Source organism: Orbicella faveolata, unplaced genomic scaffold (assembly GCF_042242905.1).
Source record: "Orbicella faveolata isolate gen_17 unplaced genomic scaffold, um_ofav_v1 contig_2, whole genome shotgun sequence".
NCBI classification, from domain to species: Eukaryota; Metazoa; Cnidaria; class Anthozoa; order Scleractinia; family Merulinidae; genus Orbicella; species Orbicella faveolata.
In genome coordinates, this window is record NW_028301547.1 from 4,328,905 (window position 1) to 4,345,227 (window position 16,323).

At 39.2% G+C, this 16,323-nt stretch overlaps 2 protein-coding genes across 4 annotated transcripts; one reads left to right on the top strand and one right to left on the bottom strand.

Moving 5' to 3' along the window:
* Positions 1-227: 227 nt before the first annotated feature.
* Positions 228-7,276, top strand: LOC110055227 (calumenin-like). The gene is made up of 6 exons (XM_089288904.1): positions 228-611; positions 1,674-1,918; positions 2,556-2,768; positions 4,622-4,740; positions 5,178-5,267; positions 6,922-7,276. Exons 1-6 carry the CDS (start codon positions 373-375, stop codon positions 7,024-7,026), a joined length of 1,011 nt encoding a protein of 336 aa, XP_089145030.1. The 5' UTR covers positions 228-372; the 3' UTR covers positions 7,027-7,276.
* Positions 7,277-7,888: 612 nt separating this feature from the next.
* On the bottom strand, positions 7,889-15,566 carry LOC110055247 (uncharacterized). Of its 3 annotated transcripts, none has more exons than XM_020761628.2 (6): positions 15,275-15,566; positions 13,159-13,378; positions 10,703-10,769; positions 10,128-10,428; positions 9,894-9,994; positions 7,889-9,436 (listed from the first exon to the last, which is right to left on the bottom strand). In XM_020761628.2, exons 2-6 carry the CDS (start codon positions 13,247-13,249, stop codon positions 9,334-9,336), a joined length of 663 nt encoding a protein of 220 aa, XP_020617287.1. In that variant the 5' UTR covers positions 13,250-13,378; positions 15,275-15,566; the 3' UTR covers positions 7,889-9,333. The 3 variants fall into 3 exon arrangements, with proteins under 3 accessions (XP_020617287.1, XP_020617289.1, XP_020617288.1); XM_020761630.2 differs by lacking the exon at positions 15,275-15,566 and adding an exon at positions 14,781-15,164; XM_020761629.2 differs by lacking the exon at positions 15,275-15,566 and adding an exon at positions 13,458-14,463.
* Between the last annotated feature and the right edge of the window lie 757 nt (positions 15,567-16,323).

The following is a 16,323-nucleotide window of genomic DNA, read 5'->3' on the forward strand; positions in this document are numbered from 1 at the left end:
AGCGACCCGACAAAGATTCTTTCAAGGGTATTACAAACAAAAGGCCGATATCGGGATGAGACAGACAGCCATTAAATGAATGGGCCTTTCTCCTAGTCGTGAATGAAGTATTTTTCTGGGCTTCTCAGGGGATCTTTGATAAGATCTTTTTGCCAACGTGGCAAAAATTGAGTCATTTTCGTACCACATGACACAAACTATCCAATCACATCTCCCCAAGCATCACCAAAACATGACGGCCTTGTCACTAGAAAAATGCACACGTCTTTGGAGAAATCCACACTTGTACGTGGTTAATTTTGCGCGGTGAAGAGGAATTCTCAAGGGTGTTGGAGTAACTGGCAGATATTTTTCGTTTCTTGTTCTTGCAAAATGGCTAAAATTTTCAGCCCATTGTGCATTTCCCTTTGTTTTCTCGCTTTTTGCGCGAAATCGGTCGAAGGAGCGACGAAAAGGACTGGGGGCGCGCGAAATAATGGCAATCTGTCAGATGAGGAACATTACAACGGGAAAGGCGAACACAACAAGGAATACGATCACGAAGCCTTTCTCGGAAAGCAAAAGAAATCTTTCGACCAGTTGACTCCTGAGGAATCTAAAGAAAGGCTAGGGTAAGGGGAATTTGTCTTGACTAATGCACTGATCGTTCACTGTAGTTTTGTTTTGAAGGCAAGCTTTAGAAGCCGACTCAAGTTTGGCTTCTGTCCTCATAAAGTTCGTCTCTGGATGCAGTGTTTTAGCTTCATAATGTCGATATACAGCTGCCAATACAGTAAGTGTCTCTTTCATGCGTTACAGTTGAAGGAAATGTTTGCATCATGTAAAGGAATTTATGAGGCGACGCCTGCTTGAATCGCGCTTGTATACTCTTCGCGCGCGGTAAAACTGATTTCTCGCGCGTAGTAAGTAGATCTCATGATAACAAAAACGGGTGAAATCTTAAATTTGACTATGGTATTTCTTTGCGAATGTATTTAAGCTTATCTAGGGGTCTATATAGAAGTGAGAGATTTCAGTGAAATCCTATCCCAGCACGTGTAACCCAGATCTGTGACAGGCGTTTCATGACAATTTTAGTTGCGTGACAATCACTTCATGTTTAATACTCTATGTCACACTGACATAGCGGGACTGTAATGAAGATTTCAGTGTACACCAACGCTAAGTGAAACACATTACACACTTGTCTAAAGCTTTTCGTAACTACATGACTTTTGAGTGGAACCTGTATTAACTTGATTTAGTTGCTGTTGATACTTTCATCTCAAAACTTGGTGTTTTTTTTTTTCTTTTCTTTTTTCTTCTCCTTTAAGGTGGTGTGCCTTGCATGGGGATTAATGTCTCTTTTGTTGACCATCCATTTTCACCTTTCTTTTTGTATAGTATGTTATCTGTTTTATTATTATTATTATTATTATTATTATTATTATTATTATTACTTTGGGGTATTAAATTGGCTACAAGTGATTCAATGTTTGATTTCGCTGGCCCTAGGACATTCTAACAAGTGGGCTAAGTTTAAAACTTTTCCTTGAAAAGCATGGCCCAAACTTGAAGTTTTGAAAAGTGGGGTTGTTCCTCTCAGGAAGTGAATCAAAGACAGGGATACCTCATGATGTATTAGAAATTATACAGATCATGTAAATTGTTAAAAGCTGTGATATTTTACACAGGAAAATTGTTGATAAAATCGATAAAGACCAAGATGGAAAGATCACAGCAAAAGAACTTGCTGACTGGATTAATTTTACCAAAACACAACACAATGAAGAAACTGTCAACAAGCGTTGGGGTGAGCTGATGGTAAGGTTGCAGTCACTTCTGTCCCAAAAGGATTCTGCCGCAGGGAAGAAAGTTGATCCCAAAGCACCTATTACATGGGAACAATACAAGACAGCCAGCTATGGAGAAAAGCCAGGTATTGTAAAGTAAAATCTCAGTCAGAATGGAGGGAGAAGTACATTTTGAATTTGACTGCATGGCCACCAACATACTCGCAAAATTTATAGTTTTCAATAATATTTTGTACAAACCTGACTTGTTGATACATTTGACTTGAGTCAACAATGAATCATACATAAGGTCAATTAAAAACTCATTGCAAGGTTATATAAAGGTAAAGTCTGCATACGGGCCAAGTGGCCCATCAGGCCAGAGCTTATCCCAGTTTGTGTAGCATGAAGCGACTAGGAGTATTTCTATTCCCCCCTGAATGGGATGCTAGTCCATTGCAGGGTTATCCCAGCGGTAAGTTCACCGGTACCCATTTATACTCCTGGGTGGAAAGAGGGACTGTGAGAGTAAAGTGTCTTGCCCAAGAACACAATGCAGTGTCCCTGGCCCTGGAGGCCACTGCACCTCCCTTTTGTAAGATTAACTGGGTGTGATATCTTCAAAAATTGTTGGCCCAGAGATCCGTGCAGACAATGAGAGTTGCAGTAGCAAAATAAATCTTTCAGAGGTTTATCTATTGGCCAACAAGCTCAAGTCTCATCATATACTTGATTTGACTTTGCCACAGTTAAGTTGCAAATTGATTTATATATGTCATGTAGAGGAGAGTGATGTGTACAGAAACCAAGCAATAATAGAAGAGCGACGATGGAAAGCTGCAGATCTTGATCAAGATGGCAAACTGACGAGAGAAGAGTATGCCGCGATGTATTATCCTTGGGAACACAAGCACATGCACGATACAGTTGCACAGGAGAACCTTGAAGACATGGACAAAGATAAAGATGGACTTTTATCACCTCAAGAGTACTTGGGTAATAAACATGCAGTCTTCAGTTAGTTTCACACTTATTCTAGTGATTCCAGACATAAATTTTTGGGAGTTCAACAATTAAGGATGCCACATTGGAGGGCCGGTGCTCATCCAGGTTTGGATCCCCAGGGTTCCCCTGAAAATTTCAAGAAGAAAGAGAACACTGTGTAGCAGGTGGCTATGGGCATTTTGAGAACCTCCCAACCAAAAAAACAACAAGAAGATCTTTTAGATCTTATAACCGCGCTTTTAAAATTTAACTGTTTGCTTAGCACTACTGTCGGAACGCAGTGCACATTTCAAAGCAGTCATTGATGATTCTTTTCTTACTGTAGACATCACATCACTTGATTAACACAAACTGTATTATTGCGCCATCAGTGGTAGCCGTTGACAAATCCCCGAGTGGTCTTAATCTAGAACTTTCTTCGGGATATGTATGGGCATGAACGATGTGAACGACACGATAATAACACTATTAACAACAGCTTTCTTTCTTTAAAGTCATGATTAAATTTAATTGGTGTTTTCCATGAGCAAAGGGCTAGCAAAGTAGTCACACAAGTCATATAATTTAATAATGAAACTTTATCCTGACAGATGTATCGATTTTGGTCACTCCAGTGGCTACAGATTGAAAACGTGACAGAAAATTGGCATTACTTTCGATTCTCACCAAATTTGGACAGTGGGAAGATCTCATCATTAGCCAATTACAGGCCATTTTTCAGCTCTTTTCATCACATCCCCCCCTCGGGAGAATTTTGTCAAGTTAGCTAATTTAGCATGCAAGCCACCGTAATGGCGGTCGCCGTCGGCGAAATGTTTATTTGCTCAAAATTGGGGCAAAATCTTTCGGAGATGGAAGTCAGGACATTTGTAAGGATACAGAAAGTAATTTGGGACCAGTTGGTGGCTTCTAGGGCTGAATTTATCCAGAAGTAAGCTGTATTTTGGTTTTCGTGCCAAAAGCCACGCAGTGAAATATATTCGGCTTGTTCTGCTGTCTTGTTCTGTTTTTTCTCATGGTCTTTTTTGTAGCCCGCCAAGGCCATTCTTTCGTCTAAATGAGTTGAAAAAAGTTCGAAAAAGATGTTCCCATTCAAGTTTAAGCTCTCAGGAGATAATTCTGGAGTTTTTTGGCCGAAACGTTGGCTTTGTTATGTTCGTGTTTTTCAGTTGCTATGGGCGACCGTGGCTTCCTTTGTGAGGTCAAGTCTGGGGAGTGAGGTCACAAAAAAATTCTAATTAATTCTGGTTTTGTTCGATTTCGCTGAAATTTTAACACGATAAAGCTGGATTGTTAAGGAATAGATTTACCTTGTGCCGATGTGTGGTAGCTGTTAACGCTAAAGTGATATATCACTTCGAAGCCAGGGTTTTGAAGAGATTTTTTGCAATGTGTGGGTTCGGCGTGATTTTGTAATCTGAGATTTTTGTTGGCCCTGAAGAAACAAGGTTTGGTGAGTAAACATTACAGATTGCATAATTCAAAGTTGGCTGAGTGGAGATCTGCGTCTGGTCTCCGACAAAAAAAAAAATAATAATAATAAACCAAGGGTAGAACATGAACCGCGCTCAGCCCATGGCCGCGCGGTTAAAAAAAGAAAATTAAAAACAAACCTCTTTTATCTTTAAAAATCCTGTTCATATCAAGGAAATGCCCAGGACTACTAGACGGCAGTTTTCACTCGTCGCTCGAGTTTGAGAAGAACACTGGATTCAAATCCAGCATCATAGTAATGTAGGTTGAGTTTGTTGTTAGTTTCCCTCCTTGCCCCGAGGGTTTTTCATCAGGGACTTATTCCCTCTGCATATCATCATGTTGTGATTTTGTTTCCATTTTAACTTAAGATGAAATTCATCGTAAGAGTGAAAAGGACATGACAGAAGTGGAGCTCAAACAGGTGGAAGTGGACAGGGCATATTTCCATTCACACCGTGACAAAAATAAAGACGGCATGATAGACAAGGTTAATAGCATTTAAATATTTTACAGATGTTATGTCATCACAGACATGCTTTAATGCACTCTTTTGGATCGTAAGTTTATTGTACAAATAAGTGAATTATTTTCAAACTGAAAGAAGTCCTGGGAGCCCTCTAATGATAATAACTTACAATTAGAGTGGAATCCTGATTTCTCCAACGCTCATTTCTTCGAACCTCCTGATAACTCGAACCAAAAGTCATTTCACTGTATGTGCAAAGTGGTGTCTGTTAACAAAACAGAACTTAATCGTTTAGTATCATAATGTAATTAATTGAATTTTATTGTTGAAATTTGGGGCTCCTCGGCTCTGAGAAAGTTTAAGGCTTGGACTTGGCCACTTGCACATTGTTATGCTAGTAACTAATCAAATTCTAGAATACCTGGTAATTAATTTTCAATTTTTTTTTATTTATTCAGGATGAAGTCAAGGAGTGGATGTTTCCTTCAAATTATGACCCTGTCAAAGCTGAAGCAAGCCACTTGATTCAACGTGCTGATGCTGATAAAGTAAGTATCTATAAGTAATCTAATAGCAGAGAACTGGCGACCCAAAGGGCAGTGAAGCAGAGCATCATACCCATATAGAAAAGTAAAGGAAACCCATGCATTGATTTTCTCGTGGTTATCATGGCTAGCGGTATTGCTCGTGGGCAAGTACGCAAGACGACAACGATGGCAGAGTCGCGTGACATGACAGCCATACTCCAGTTGATAGCATACTTCTTTGACATTGGACATCCATGTTATAGTCAATTGACACCTGTCAAAACAAGGGATCTGCTGACCAGCATCACATGACCATATCGGGGGCTCAAGTTTAGAGCTCATCAAGGTCACGTGTTTTTTTCTAAAGTTGACCTCCGACCAAGTGCTAGTTTCCGGTTGGAGCGCGGGCTCATGTCAGATTAACTTGTTGTGAATAGTTGTTTGGAAGCCGGTTTAAGCTAACCCAATATGAAAAGTTAACTGAAGTATAAATTTTTTGTGTATACAAATGTTTTTCACTGCTTTTGATTTGTGTAGTTTGAGACTATTCAAACTCAAAACAGAAGGCCAAACAATATACAGAAAAACCTCACCGCAAAGGTACAAAACTCAAATCAAAATTCCCACTTATCCTGGGTTAGCTTAAGGTAATTCCACTGAAATAGAACCTGCACTGAGATTTTTGTGAAACTTTGCCTATTGATTGTGTATATTATAGGAACTAAAATTTTAAAATAAAAATGAGGGGTCCCCATGCTCGTTTAGGAGCAACAGCACCTTGTTTATACCCTGTAAATCCTCATAATAGCACCATGATTGTAGTCACGATTGCTTGCTAAATTCACGTTTCCGACGATTGTTTTTTGTTCTACACTGAGAAATGGTCCATATTTATTTTACACAGAGAAATCTATTACTCAATCCAAAACAACAGAAAAAAATGATAGGTCACCATACTTGTTTGCGAGAAAATGACCATTTACCTCTATGGCAAGGTCGTGAAATTATGCGCAGTAGGGATGCGCAATGCAATACTGGGGAATGACCTTAATCGAGCTTTAAACAACCCGACCCAGGAGCTTCGCTTTTAGACTTGACTAAATCTATTTTATACTTACTCTCATAACTAATACAATAGATATTATGATGCTGTACACTGTGGCAAAGTATTATTTCATTAATTTTATTCTCTAAAACCTGTGTAGGTCAAGTACAGAAAAGGTGTGATCTTAATTAGTGGCAAGTCATTAGTTTCTGTAGTTTGGTGTCTATTTGCTCAGCACAGACCTCTTCAAGCCAATGCTACACACTAGGTACCACAGAGACCATTTTAAAGTGGTGGGGCTGAAAAATCTGGCCAAGACAAACCTGCATTAGAGGTCACTGTTTCATCATACATTTTCTCGCAATTATCCATGTCATCTGGAACCCTAAAAATCAGCTTAAGAAAAAAGTGGTAGGGCTACAGCTCTACCAGCCCCTCCCCTCAACGGTCCCTGTTTGCCACTCAGAGATCACTTGCGCACTGGCAATGCAATGCATCAATAAATGTGTAATACAATGAATCAGTCCAAGTTAAAACAAACACACTGCTGGTTAGGTTTAACAAAGCCTTGTAGACTAAGTAATGAAACAAGGAATTGCGGGCTACTTATTTCCTGTTTTTTCATTTCAGGACAAGGTCTTGACAAAGGATGAAATCCTTGAAAAATACAATGTTTTTGTTGGAAGTAAAGCAACAAACTATGGCAAAGATCTGACAAGACATGACGAGTTTTGAAAAAGCTGCTAAACCAAAAGATTTTTTTGGATTTTTTTTTTTTTAATATATCTATGGAAATTAAATTTTGGCAATTTCTATTACATGTAAGAGATCAAATTATAAAATTATAACTTTTGATAAATATAATTTCTATCAAGTTTTTATAATATTGCTTTCATAGTTATCTGCTTTTTTATGCTCCTGTGTTTTAATGTGTCAACTGATTTGACTTGATTTTGGGAAGGAGAATAAATATACATTTACTTAATCGCCGTGTGCAATTGCCTACTTTTTTGCCTTCATTTTGCTTAAACATAGCGGAAATAAATTTCAACAGTCCTTCTACGCCACTCGTCTTTCAACTTCAGGACACTTTTTCTGCCCTCCCCAACCCTCGCTTGTTTCTGCTGACAATCATTCTCCCTATCAAAATGCACTTGCTGGCAAAAATACCCTTGGGGGATTCCCATATAAGAAGGATGGGGTGCTCATCGGAAATATTGTAAAGAACCCCTAAATTTTCAATATTTAGGAAGCCAAATCAGCCTTAGTTGGTTTTCATGCAGGTCCTTTATCCTGGTCGAATTGGAGGTACCAAGATCCTGTTTTGCGGGAGTGGCTTCAAATTTTTTTTCACCTCTAAGAGGTATACGTACCAATTCTAAAACAACACATTATCCTCTGTCATATGTTTTTTCCAGCTCAATACTCTTAAAAAGTACTGCGAAAGTTCCGCTGTGGACCTCTATGAGGCTCAACATGGAGATCGCTTTTTTAACCCCTAAAAGATACCAGGGTCACCCCCGTCCTTTTTATGTCGGAGTCCCCCTCGGGAAAAGTACCCCAACACTCCCGCATCATAGGCGTCAACAACGAAAACTTGAAACAGCAGAACATGGAATTTTATTTTATTTACTTACAGAACTGTACAAATAAATAATTACCCTTTAAAAAAAAGACTCCTGGACTGAAGTGCATTCCAAGCTCGATCTGACGCCTTTTGGAGGCACGGTTATCCCCCTTGGAAACAGAATTTAAATACTTATCAGGGGTCGGTAATTGCTACATTAAAAATCTGCAGTCATTTTTTTGGCTATTTAATCTTAATTTACTAACAGAAATGTTCAAAGAATAAACTCTACATTTTGTTTTAAATTTCTCAGCATATTTTTTGGGCATAAATGTACTGTCTATATATTCTGTTTATAAATACTTTAAGCTTATCGGTATCCATACATTTATACACTGATTACTCAGCAAATGAGGCCCCATTGGGGGAGGGAAGCGGGGTCTGAGTATCCCTCATGCCGTTAATGTTTGACCTTAATATCCCTTACCCTTTAATTCCAATTGCAAAAATTAACTATTTTCCAGCTCTGTATCCCGTTTTATCTAATCTAAAAATCCCTCATCCCATTAATTTTTCCCCAAAATATCTTGCATCCTGTTAACTTTTTACCTAAATATCTCGCATCCCGAAAACCCCTAATAGGGCCTCGCAGATCTCTTCTCTAGAGCTCTGTAATTGGCAATTGATTTAGAAAGTTCGTGATTATACAGTTATCATTAAACCAATCATAAGCAAAACCAACACTCAGACTGGTCGTGTGTTGGTTTTCTCGCGTTTGATTGACATTGCACTCTTTGGCTTCGAGTTCTGATTGGTTCATCGCGATTTCTGCGTCTGCTGTGATTGGCTATTACTCCTGTCTTGAAGTTATCAATAGACCAATTTCGAGATATTAAAATTCACCTAAAACAATAGACCTCTGTACGAAGCTCTGGGAAATAAACCCCACAAACTCTGCAGTTATTCCGCAGAGCCTCGTACTGAGGTCTGTTGTTTTAAACTGAATTTCAATATATCGAAATTGGTCTATTCTACCTTTCCTTTATTGGAAGTCCACATTTTGTTATTTTCTAAAACCCATTCCACAAGAATCTATGTCTTAATTTAAATATTTTTCCTTTTAACTGGACTTAATAGCCCATTAGCGTTCCTTCAAAATTTACTCTTTTTTATTCAGTTCTCCCTCAGCTCCCAAAGATAAAAGTTTCTCTTGCTTCAGCAAAAACCACCTCGTTGTGTAGTTGTTAGCTTTCTTTTTTCCCCACGGCCACAACTTGAAGTTTCCATCTCCCATACCAAGCCTGGTTTTAAACCGTATCTTTTCATTCAAGTTTAGAAACTGATTTGGAGCTGTCTCGCGTCCACTTCGTAACGTTTATTCGAAATGCGCTTAGATAGTGGCTCTGGTATTCTCTCAACTTCGTGTTTCATATACAATTATTCAACCGACAGTTTCAGCCCGGCAATGTTTCTGTTTATATGGACGTCAGTCTTTTACTTCTGTTCAATCGGCGTCGCGTTCTTGTCGGCTTGGTTTTTGGAGCCGTTTGGTCTGGTTTGTTGATGTTCAACTGCATTCTGCAAGAAATAGTGATAGTACTAAATAACGTATTGGTCATATTGCAGAAACCGATTATAAAGAAATAAAAACCATTTTTTGGTGTGTCACATGCAATTAAGCACGAATGGCAGTTTGCAGTGTCACTACAACGAGAAATGCGAGTAAGAACACGAACCGTAACTTATAGCTATAGGCGAGTGTTTCCGTACGGCTTTTTCGAGTTCTCGCAAGCTTTCACGATATTTCCTTATATATCTCAACACAAACACAAAGAAATTGTTTCAATCAATCTTTTAAAAAGTGCAGAGAGAAAAAGGAAAGAAAATTACTGGTCTGCTGTTGCGATTTTACAACGAGCAAATTCTCTTCGCCCCCGCGATCATCACTTCAACTTGTCCCTATAGCTCTCTGTTTCATCATGATCAATAGACAAACCCGGCTTTTAGTGTACAAAATCAAGCATTTAATACTTACAATTGAGCGATGTCTTTCTCAGAAGGACAGTATCCCTGTTTCCTTCTTCTATTTTGTAGATTCATATTGAGGTTCATAATTATCGTCACAAGTTCTTCTTTCTAAAATGGAATCAAAACGAACCAAATTAGTGCTACCATTTGATTAAATTCCTCCAAAAAATAATGAACAGCTTTTAAAGCACCGCATCGACTGGGCGTGGAGCCTGCCATTAGACATTGTTACCATAGTTACCGATTTTTCCATAAGAGAATCGAAGTCCTTCGTGTCTTTAGGAATAACTTGAAGACAAGTCGGACATTTTGGAGTCTCCACCACAGAGCCTTCTTCCACGCCTGTAAACCGCACTCTCTGTTTGTCGATCTTGGAGACTTCAGACTCATTTGAAAAGCTATCTTGTGACACGGTTTTGGATCTCTTTCTGATGGGTCCAGGTGAAGAATCTTCTTTCTGTTTTGGGAGGTCTTTTATTCCACTGAGCAGTTCGTTGTAAGCGCATTTCCACTCTGTCTTTGGTTGCTGGGACAAAATTCCCCTAAAATGAAGTGAAGACATTTTAACTATTGATCGTCTTATATGGGTCTGTGGGCTATAAAGATTGCCAATTTGTTAATATTTCGGCTAGTATTGCTAAATTGATCACAATAAAACTACGGAACTTCTTTCCCAAGTCCCTCCCGCCCTTCTTTCTTCCTTCTTTCCTTCCTCTTTTCCTTCCTTTTGCAATCTCAGACTGGAAACGTTCACGTGAACAATTTCCCTAATAGTGTAACTAGTACTGTACAGGGCTCGTCTGACTTAGCACATACCTTGTGACAGATGCCGACGTTAAATTTTTTCGGCGAAGGTACGCTTCTTTGTTATTTCCTTGCGAATCTGAAGAAAGAAACCACAAAAATAAGCTCTGTCAGCGTTGCTGGGCAAGAACAACAGTTATTAGCGTCCAGGCGCTATGAACATCGCACCGTCGGTAGAGCTTGGGGATGAAATAACTGTTACACCATCTGCTGAGCAAGTCACCTGTTCAATCACGTGAATTTACCAAAGATTCGCACGTCAGATTGAACAATAGTACCTCTTCTTTTTCGTGTTCTTGAACAAAGCTGACGAGTGTGAAGTCCCCCGGCTGAAGAGATTTGTCTCTATTCTTTACAGTCTGAGGCCAATTGTGCAAGTTATGAACGTGGAGGGAGTTTTCAACATTTGTAAGGTGGCCTGGTGGATTGAGCTCGAACTTAAAGATTCTGTTGCCGACAGAATTTGCCTTCACCTTTGTCACCTTTTCGAAGACCAAAAAGTTGCTCACATTCTGCACGAGGGCAAACGTACGTTTTCGTTCAATTTGAGTCAGGCTCCTGTTTGAGTTTATCTCCCTTAGGGAGTGCCTATAGACCGAAAATTATTATATAGTTCACTGATGAAAGGGGGACAATTAACTTCTCCTTCGAAATTAATTTGAGGTTAAAAACACACATTAAAGCTGGACGGTGGAACAATTATTTACAGGTCAAACGCTGAAACGTCGTACAGAATCTCTCAAAGAGCCGCATTGAGCGTCTTTTTAAGCTTTTACGAACGTTTAAATTCCCCTGAAATTCTAAATCGTGAAATCGTGAACAAGCGATTTGAATGCGATAGTGCTGGTTTTATCTGGATAGGTTCTGCCATTCAAACACGACAAGCCGCCAAGACATCTATTAAGTTATTAAACCACGATCACTTATTTTGATAAAAGAAAACTCTGAGGAAATGAATTTCGCTGTCGAAGTCAGCATGTGGGTGACAACCTGGTAATTGGTGGTGTGGAAAATTTATTAAAGTCAACTGAACGTAGCAAATGATTTAGCTCTCGAAATGGTGCGAAATATACTTTATGAGATGAAATATATAGACAAACAGACATAACTGGCCTGGAGCGAATGTGAGAAAAACGCTAATGTAAAAGTGAATTACGGAGAAAACAAATTTGCCCACGGCAAAGCACTGCACACAACGAAGAAGAGGTTTCTTGAGTTGTGTCACTGAGTTCCGCGGCAGTCACTCGCGCGTTTCGTTACTTAATTGTTCAGTGTGAAGAAAAAAACATTTAAAGTAAGGCTACGCAATGAGGCAACTCTTTCTTGTCTTTTTCGACAGGTGGTTACTTTGATGATATTTTGCCGACAAGATTGCATTCAAAATTACTAAGTCCACAAACTCGAGCTCCTGCAGCTGTCTCAGTGCAAGCTAGCCTTTTAAATTCATAAAAAACAAAAACTTTTTAACTCCACTTGCCGGTCGGTGAAGTGGCTTCATATGGTGGAAAGAAAAGTCGAACAAAGCCGTCAGAAAGCAAATTAATTTTCTGTTCCACAACCCAGAGGTGTAAAAACACAAAACAATGAAGAAAAAAGGAAAACAACTGTTAGAAGTATTTTTTTTCGTATTGTTGATCAAGGTGCACCGTAGTGACAGAAAATTAGGGACTGGTATACATTAGTAAATAATTAATCCATACGGACTTACAACTTGTATAGCATTTTCCATATTTGTTGCACGGTTGAAAAAATGGGAGTACATATTTATTCTTTATTAATTTTTGTGTTAGATCTTTCTCACCTTACAGCGCCGCCTTTACAGCGAATAAATTGTTCAGTTTATTTCAGTTAGTGTTAATCTGCATCATGGAACTTTGCTATGCTTTCAAATGCAACTGCAGGACGGGTGTTTAAAATTTAAAACAAAATCGAATACTTGATCCGTCTGCTTGAACCGCAGACAGACGGCAGCACTTTCGCTTATAAGTCGAACTTGAACGATATAAACTTTTAAAGGTTCAGGTTATGTGGCGCGACGCCGAGAATGCGCAAACTGAAAAGCAAAAACAAGTTTGATTTTCTCTTGGTGTATGTTATAAAAAGAAGGCAAACACAAACTGTATACGCTGAGAGATCTAGGGTTATAAGATGGATGTAGGATGTTTATTTTGGCGGCTTACCGGTCGCAGATTACTAAAGGATGCTAAAGAGCTATTCTGAGCGTTTAAAGCATAAAGTGGCGACTCTTTCTTGATGGTTGTCGCTTGAGTACGGTTTAGCAAGAAGGTGAAAATCAGACAGACAGCGATTCTCGTTAAAATCATGTTGTGTATGAACAAACTCTTCTAGCAAAACTGGTCACCGCGAACCGTCAACGAGCGCGTCGCAGTTTTATAAAAACTAGTGACCTCGATTCAGCTCTTCAGGAAAAATACATTGAACAATGGCAACAGTGAAAACAAACTTACCTGGGTTAAAAACTAAGGCGTGAAATTTGTAGACTTTTCCATTAACTTTATCCAAACGAACCGAGCAAGAATCGGCCACAGCTGAAATCATTGTTTGCCTCCGTCAAGATGATGGCTGTCAACCAATATCTTAGCTTTGGTTTCCTCTATTTGGGTTCAAACATTGAAAATCCGCTCCTGTGAACGTTTTAGCTAGGCGATGGAATCACTTGGCAAATGACTGTTAATAAAGTCCATAAGAAGAACTCGTTAGTTTTAGCACAATTCATGTTTCATAATTAATGGAGGAATAAAATTACCCAGTTTGTCAGCCGTCTTCACCCTTTAACACTTTAGCGCGCGCTAATGGACAACTGAAACCGCGTTCGATTTAGTCCACCGACCGGCACCTCTAGCTTTTCGGTATCTATTGTACATACAAATTATCTTCTATGCCAGAGGCTGTATATGTACAAAACGTGTGTGGTTTCTCCGGTGATGCGAACAATTATCCTTAACTGGCCAACCAAAGGCAGCTTTTGACCACCGCAGACCTAAACATCAACATTGAGTGCGTCAAAATATTAACCCGCGTTTTTCCCGCGAAAAAGGAAGTTTTTTTGATCCAAAACCACAGGGAAAGGAACTTCTAAAACCTTTTTCTCTCTGTGAGTGAGATCACTGAAATAAGTTCTCAAAGCAACTTTTTATTGGGAGAAAGATAAAGCCTTGCACATGATCAATATATTTTTCTATTTGATCATTGGGTTCTTTCAGCCGAATAATTAAAGAAAAGATAAACAACAAATCATTGCCTGAAAGTTTATGTCAGTCAAACTCACAAGACACCTGCAATTTCGTTTATCCGTGAGTAAACTCACGCCAGTTAAAAAGGAAAATGAAAAGTTCAAACGAAATGTAGCCAGTCACGGGTTCCTACATGAAACATAAAACGAAGTGTCGACGAGCCAATGGAAATCAGCAAAAATGCTTAGTGAAGTGTTGTTAGAAGTCTTTCTCAGTTTTCCAATTAATCACTACCAAACTTTGTATACTGAAGTGCACTAACTTTAGCTGACAAACTGAAATGAGAAAAATGCGCTGATCTCGAAGACTCTGACGAGAGAAGGTTAGCCAGTTTAATGCTCTATCCAGACGGATAGTGACGTCTAGCTTAGGCTTTTTAATGACTTCCTTGTGGCAACGTTTAAAACCGCATTTACTGTTGTATTGGACAGGAATTGAAAATATTGGTTTTCATGACAATTAAATTAACAGGAACTTGGAAATGTTGTTTCCTAAAGACAAAACGAAATAAAATAAAGTCACGGGATTCAAACTCTTCTAAAGAAAAGCGCTTCAGTGTCGTTCGGTCAGAATATTTAAATTGCCCCAACACCCGGCAGGATGGGGTGTAAAACATCGCCTGTTTCAGCAGCAAAGAATAACGTGATCTTAATATGACGAGGTGCTTAAATTAAACGTTTTCAGAGTTCATTTGCATTGCCATGTCCGATTCAGTGTTCAAATCTGTTAATTTGAGCTGCATAACAAATCAGTGAATATTGAATAATCACTTTGTAAAGGAGGATATGTTCAATACATCACGTTTCGGCTGTTATTCGTATGAAACTGATAATTACCATGCTATCACATGATACAATACATATCATGCTTCGCTAAGCTTCCACCAGACTCTAAATGACCTAAATCCAATCCCGCGACAGACAGTGCAATGTGTCCCTGGTACAGCAAAACGTTCACAACAGAATTTTAGCACACCATCGTGAAGAATTTGACATCAGGATATTTTGTCTAGAGGGTCTTGAGAAGTGGTAATTGGCAATAGAACATTGTATAGCAATGATATGCCTGCAGTCAACCAATATTCAAAGACTTGAATATGGGTTGGGAAACACAGTTTCCGGTAAACGCAGTTCTGAATTTTCTTTACCAAACAAGAATGTAAAAGCTAAAATCCCGTGTTGGCAAAGGCAGTACAATAGTTTTGGTACTATTGCGTTATAAAAACAAACAAGACGTTAAAGTTTGACACTATCAATGCTCTTGAATATTAAAGAAATACAAGGTCAGTGAATGGCGCAGTGACAAGTTCTTTCACGATCTTTTAGCATACCTTAAATCGCTGCCAACGACAAAACCGGACCAACCAGCAAGTTTCAAGTTTTATGTCTTTGCGTAAATGCGTTCACAGTTCAAGTTTATCGACACGTTCGCTGTTCAATCGATCACGTTGTCTTCAGTCCACGATGCGTGGAATCGCATGTGTTCACAATAGTGTTTTTCAAATTCTTAGAATTAGAACAACACGGCCTAATTAACTCTTCCGTGACTCGTCTGGCGTGCACGTCATCAGGAATATGATCAGCTTCCTTGATTGACAGCTAGCTAAACCTAAACCTGCGGGGGATTGGATGAGGTCATCGCAATTCTGGGTCAAGCCTATCACAACTGCAACGGTCTAGTTTTGGTAAAAATCACCGAGGAGCTACAGAGTTGAATACAGAGACTTTAGGATATATATTTAACCGGGTTAAACAGTGAATTCCGCATGCAGGTCCTACGCACCATTCGACATCCGGTTTTTGTATGCACTGTTTGCGTCATAACCGTTTCTCATCTGTCATGTCATGTCAATGGGCATCTCCATCCTAAGTACACTACCCACGTATGCGGAGCACGATTTGTCGATGTGGCCGAAAAGATTTTGTTTCGCAATAAGTCTAGGCCAGTATACGTAATGGTTATATTTTTCCATGCAACAATCCTTTAGTTTTGGAGTAGCTGATCCCTTTTCCTGATCCCAAAGTTTTTCAACTGCGGCCAGTGTTTCCGTGAGCTGGCGAGTTTAATTTAATTTCGATACTAAAAAAAAAGATGTTATTGAGGAATCAACTGGCAGACGTGAAAAGCGCGAGATCCGCCTTGATATAAAATAGCCTGATACAAAACAGTGGGAACAGTAAGAGTCCATGGAATTCTGCCGGAAACCATGTTAGCGCTTTTTGGCCCCGTTTTCAGTTTGAGAGGAAAGTAAATGAGGTGGAAATGCAGTGTTTGATCCGGATAATTCCGTGGCGAAACTTGATATAAAGGTCCAACTCCTCGAATTTCAGTTCAAGGTTCTGGATTTCTCTCCGTATTAATCGTGTAGGCCAACCGACA

Coding starts and splice junctions, on each gene's coding strand:
- LOC110055227 (XM_089288904.1), top strand. CDS start 373: ATGGCTAAAATTTTCAGCCCATTGTGCATTTCCCTTTGTTTTCTCGCT. Junction 4,741..5,177: donor AAGACGGCATGATAGACAAG/GTTAATAGCATT, acceptor TTATTTATTCAG/GATGAAGTCAAGGAGTGGAT. Junction 5,268..6,921: donor AACGTGCTGATGCTGATAAA/GTAAGTATCTAT, acceptor TTTTCATTTCAG/GACAAGGTCTTGACAAAGGA.
- LOC110055247 (XM_020761628.2), bottom strand. CDS start 13,249: ATGATTTCAGCTGTGGCCGATTCTTGCTCGGTTCGTTTGGATAAAGTT. Junction 10,429..10,702: donor ACGTCGGCATCTGTCACAAG/GTATGTGCTAAG, acceptor ACTTCATTTTAG/GGGAATTTTGTCCCAGCAAC. Junction 9,437..9,893: donor GAGAAAGACATCGCTCAATT/GTAAGTATTAAA, acceptor TATTTCTTGCAG/AATGCAGTTGAACATCAACA.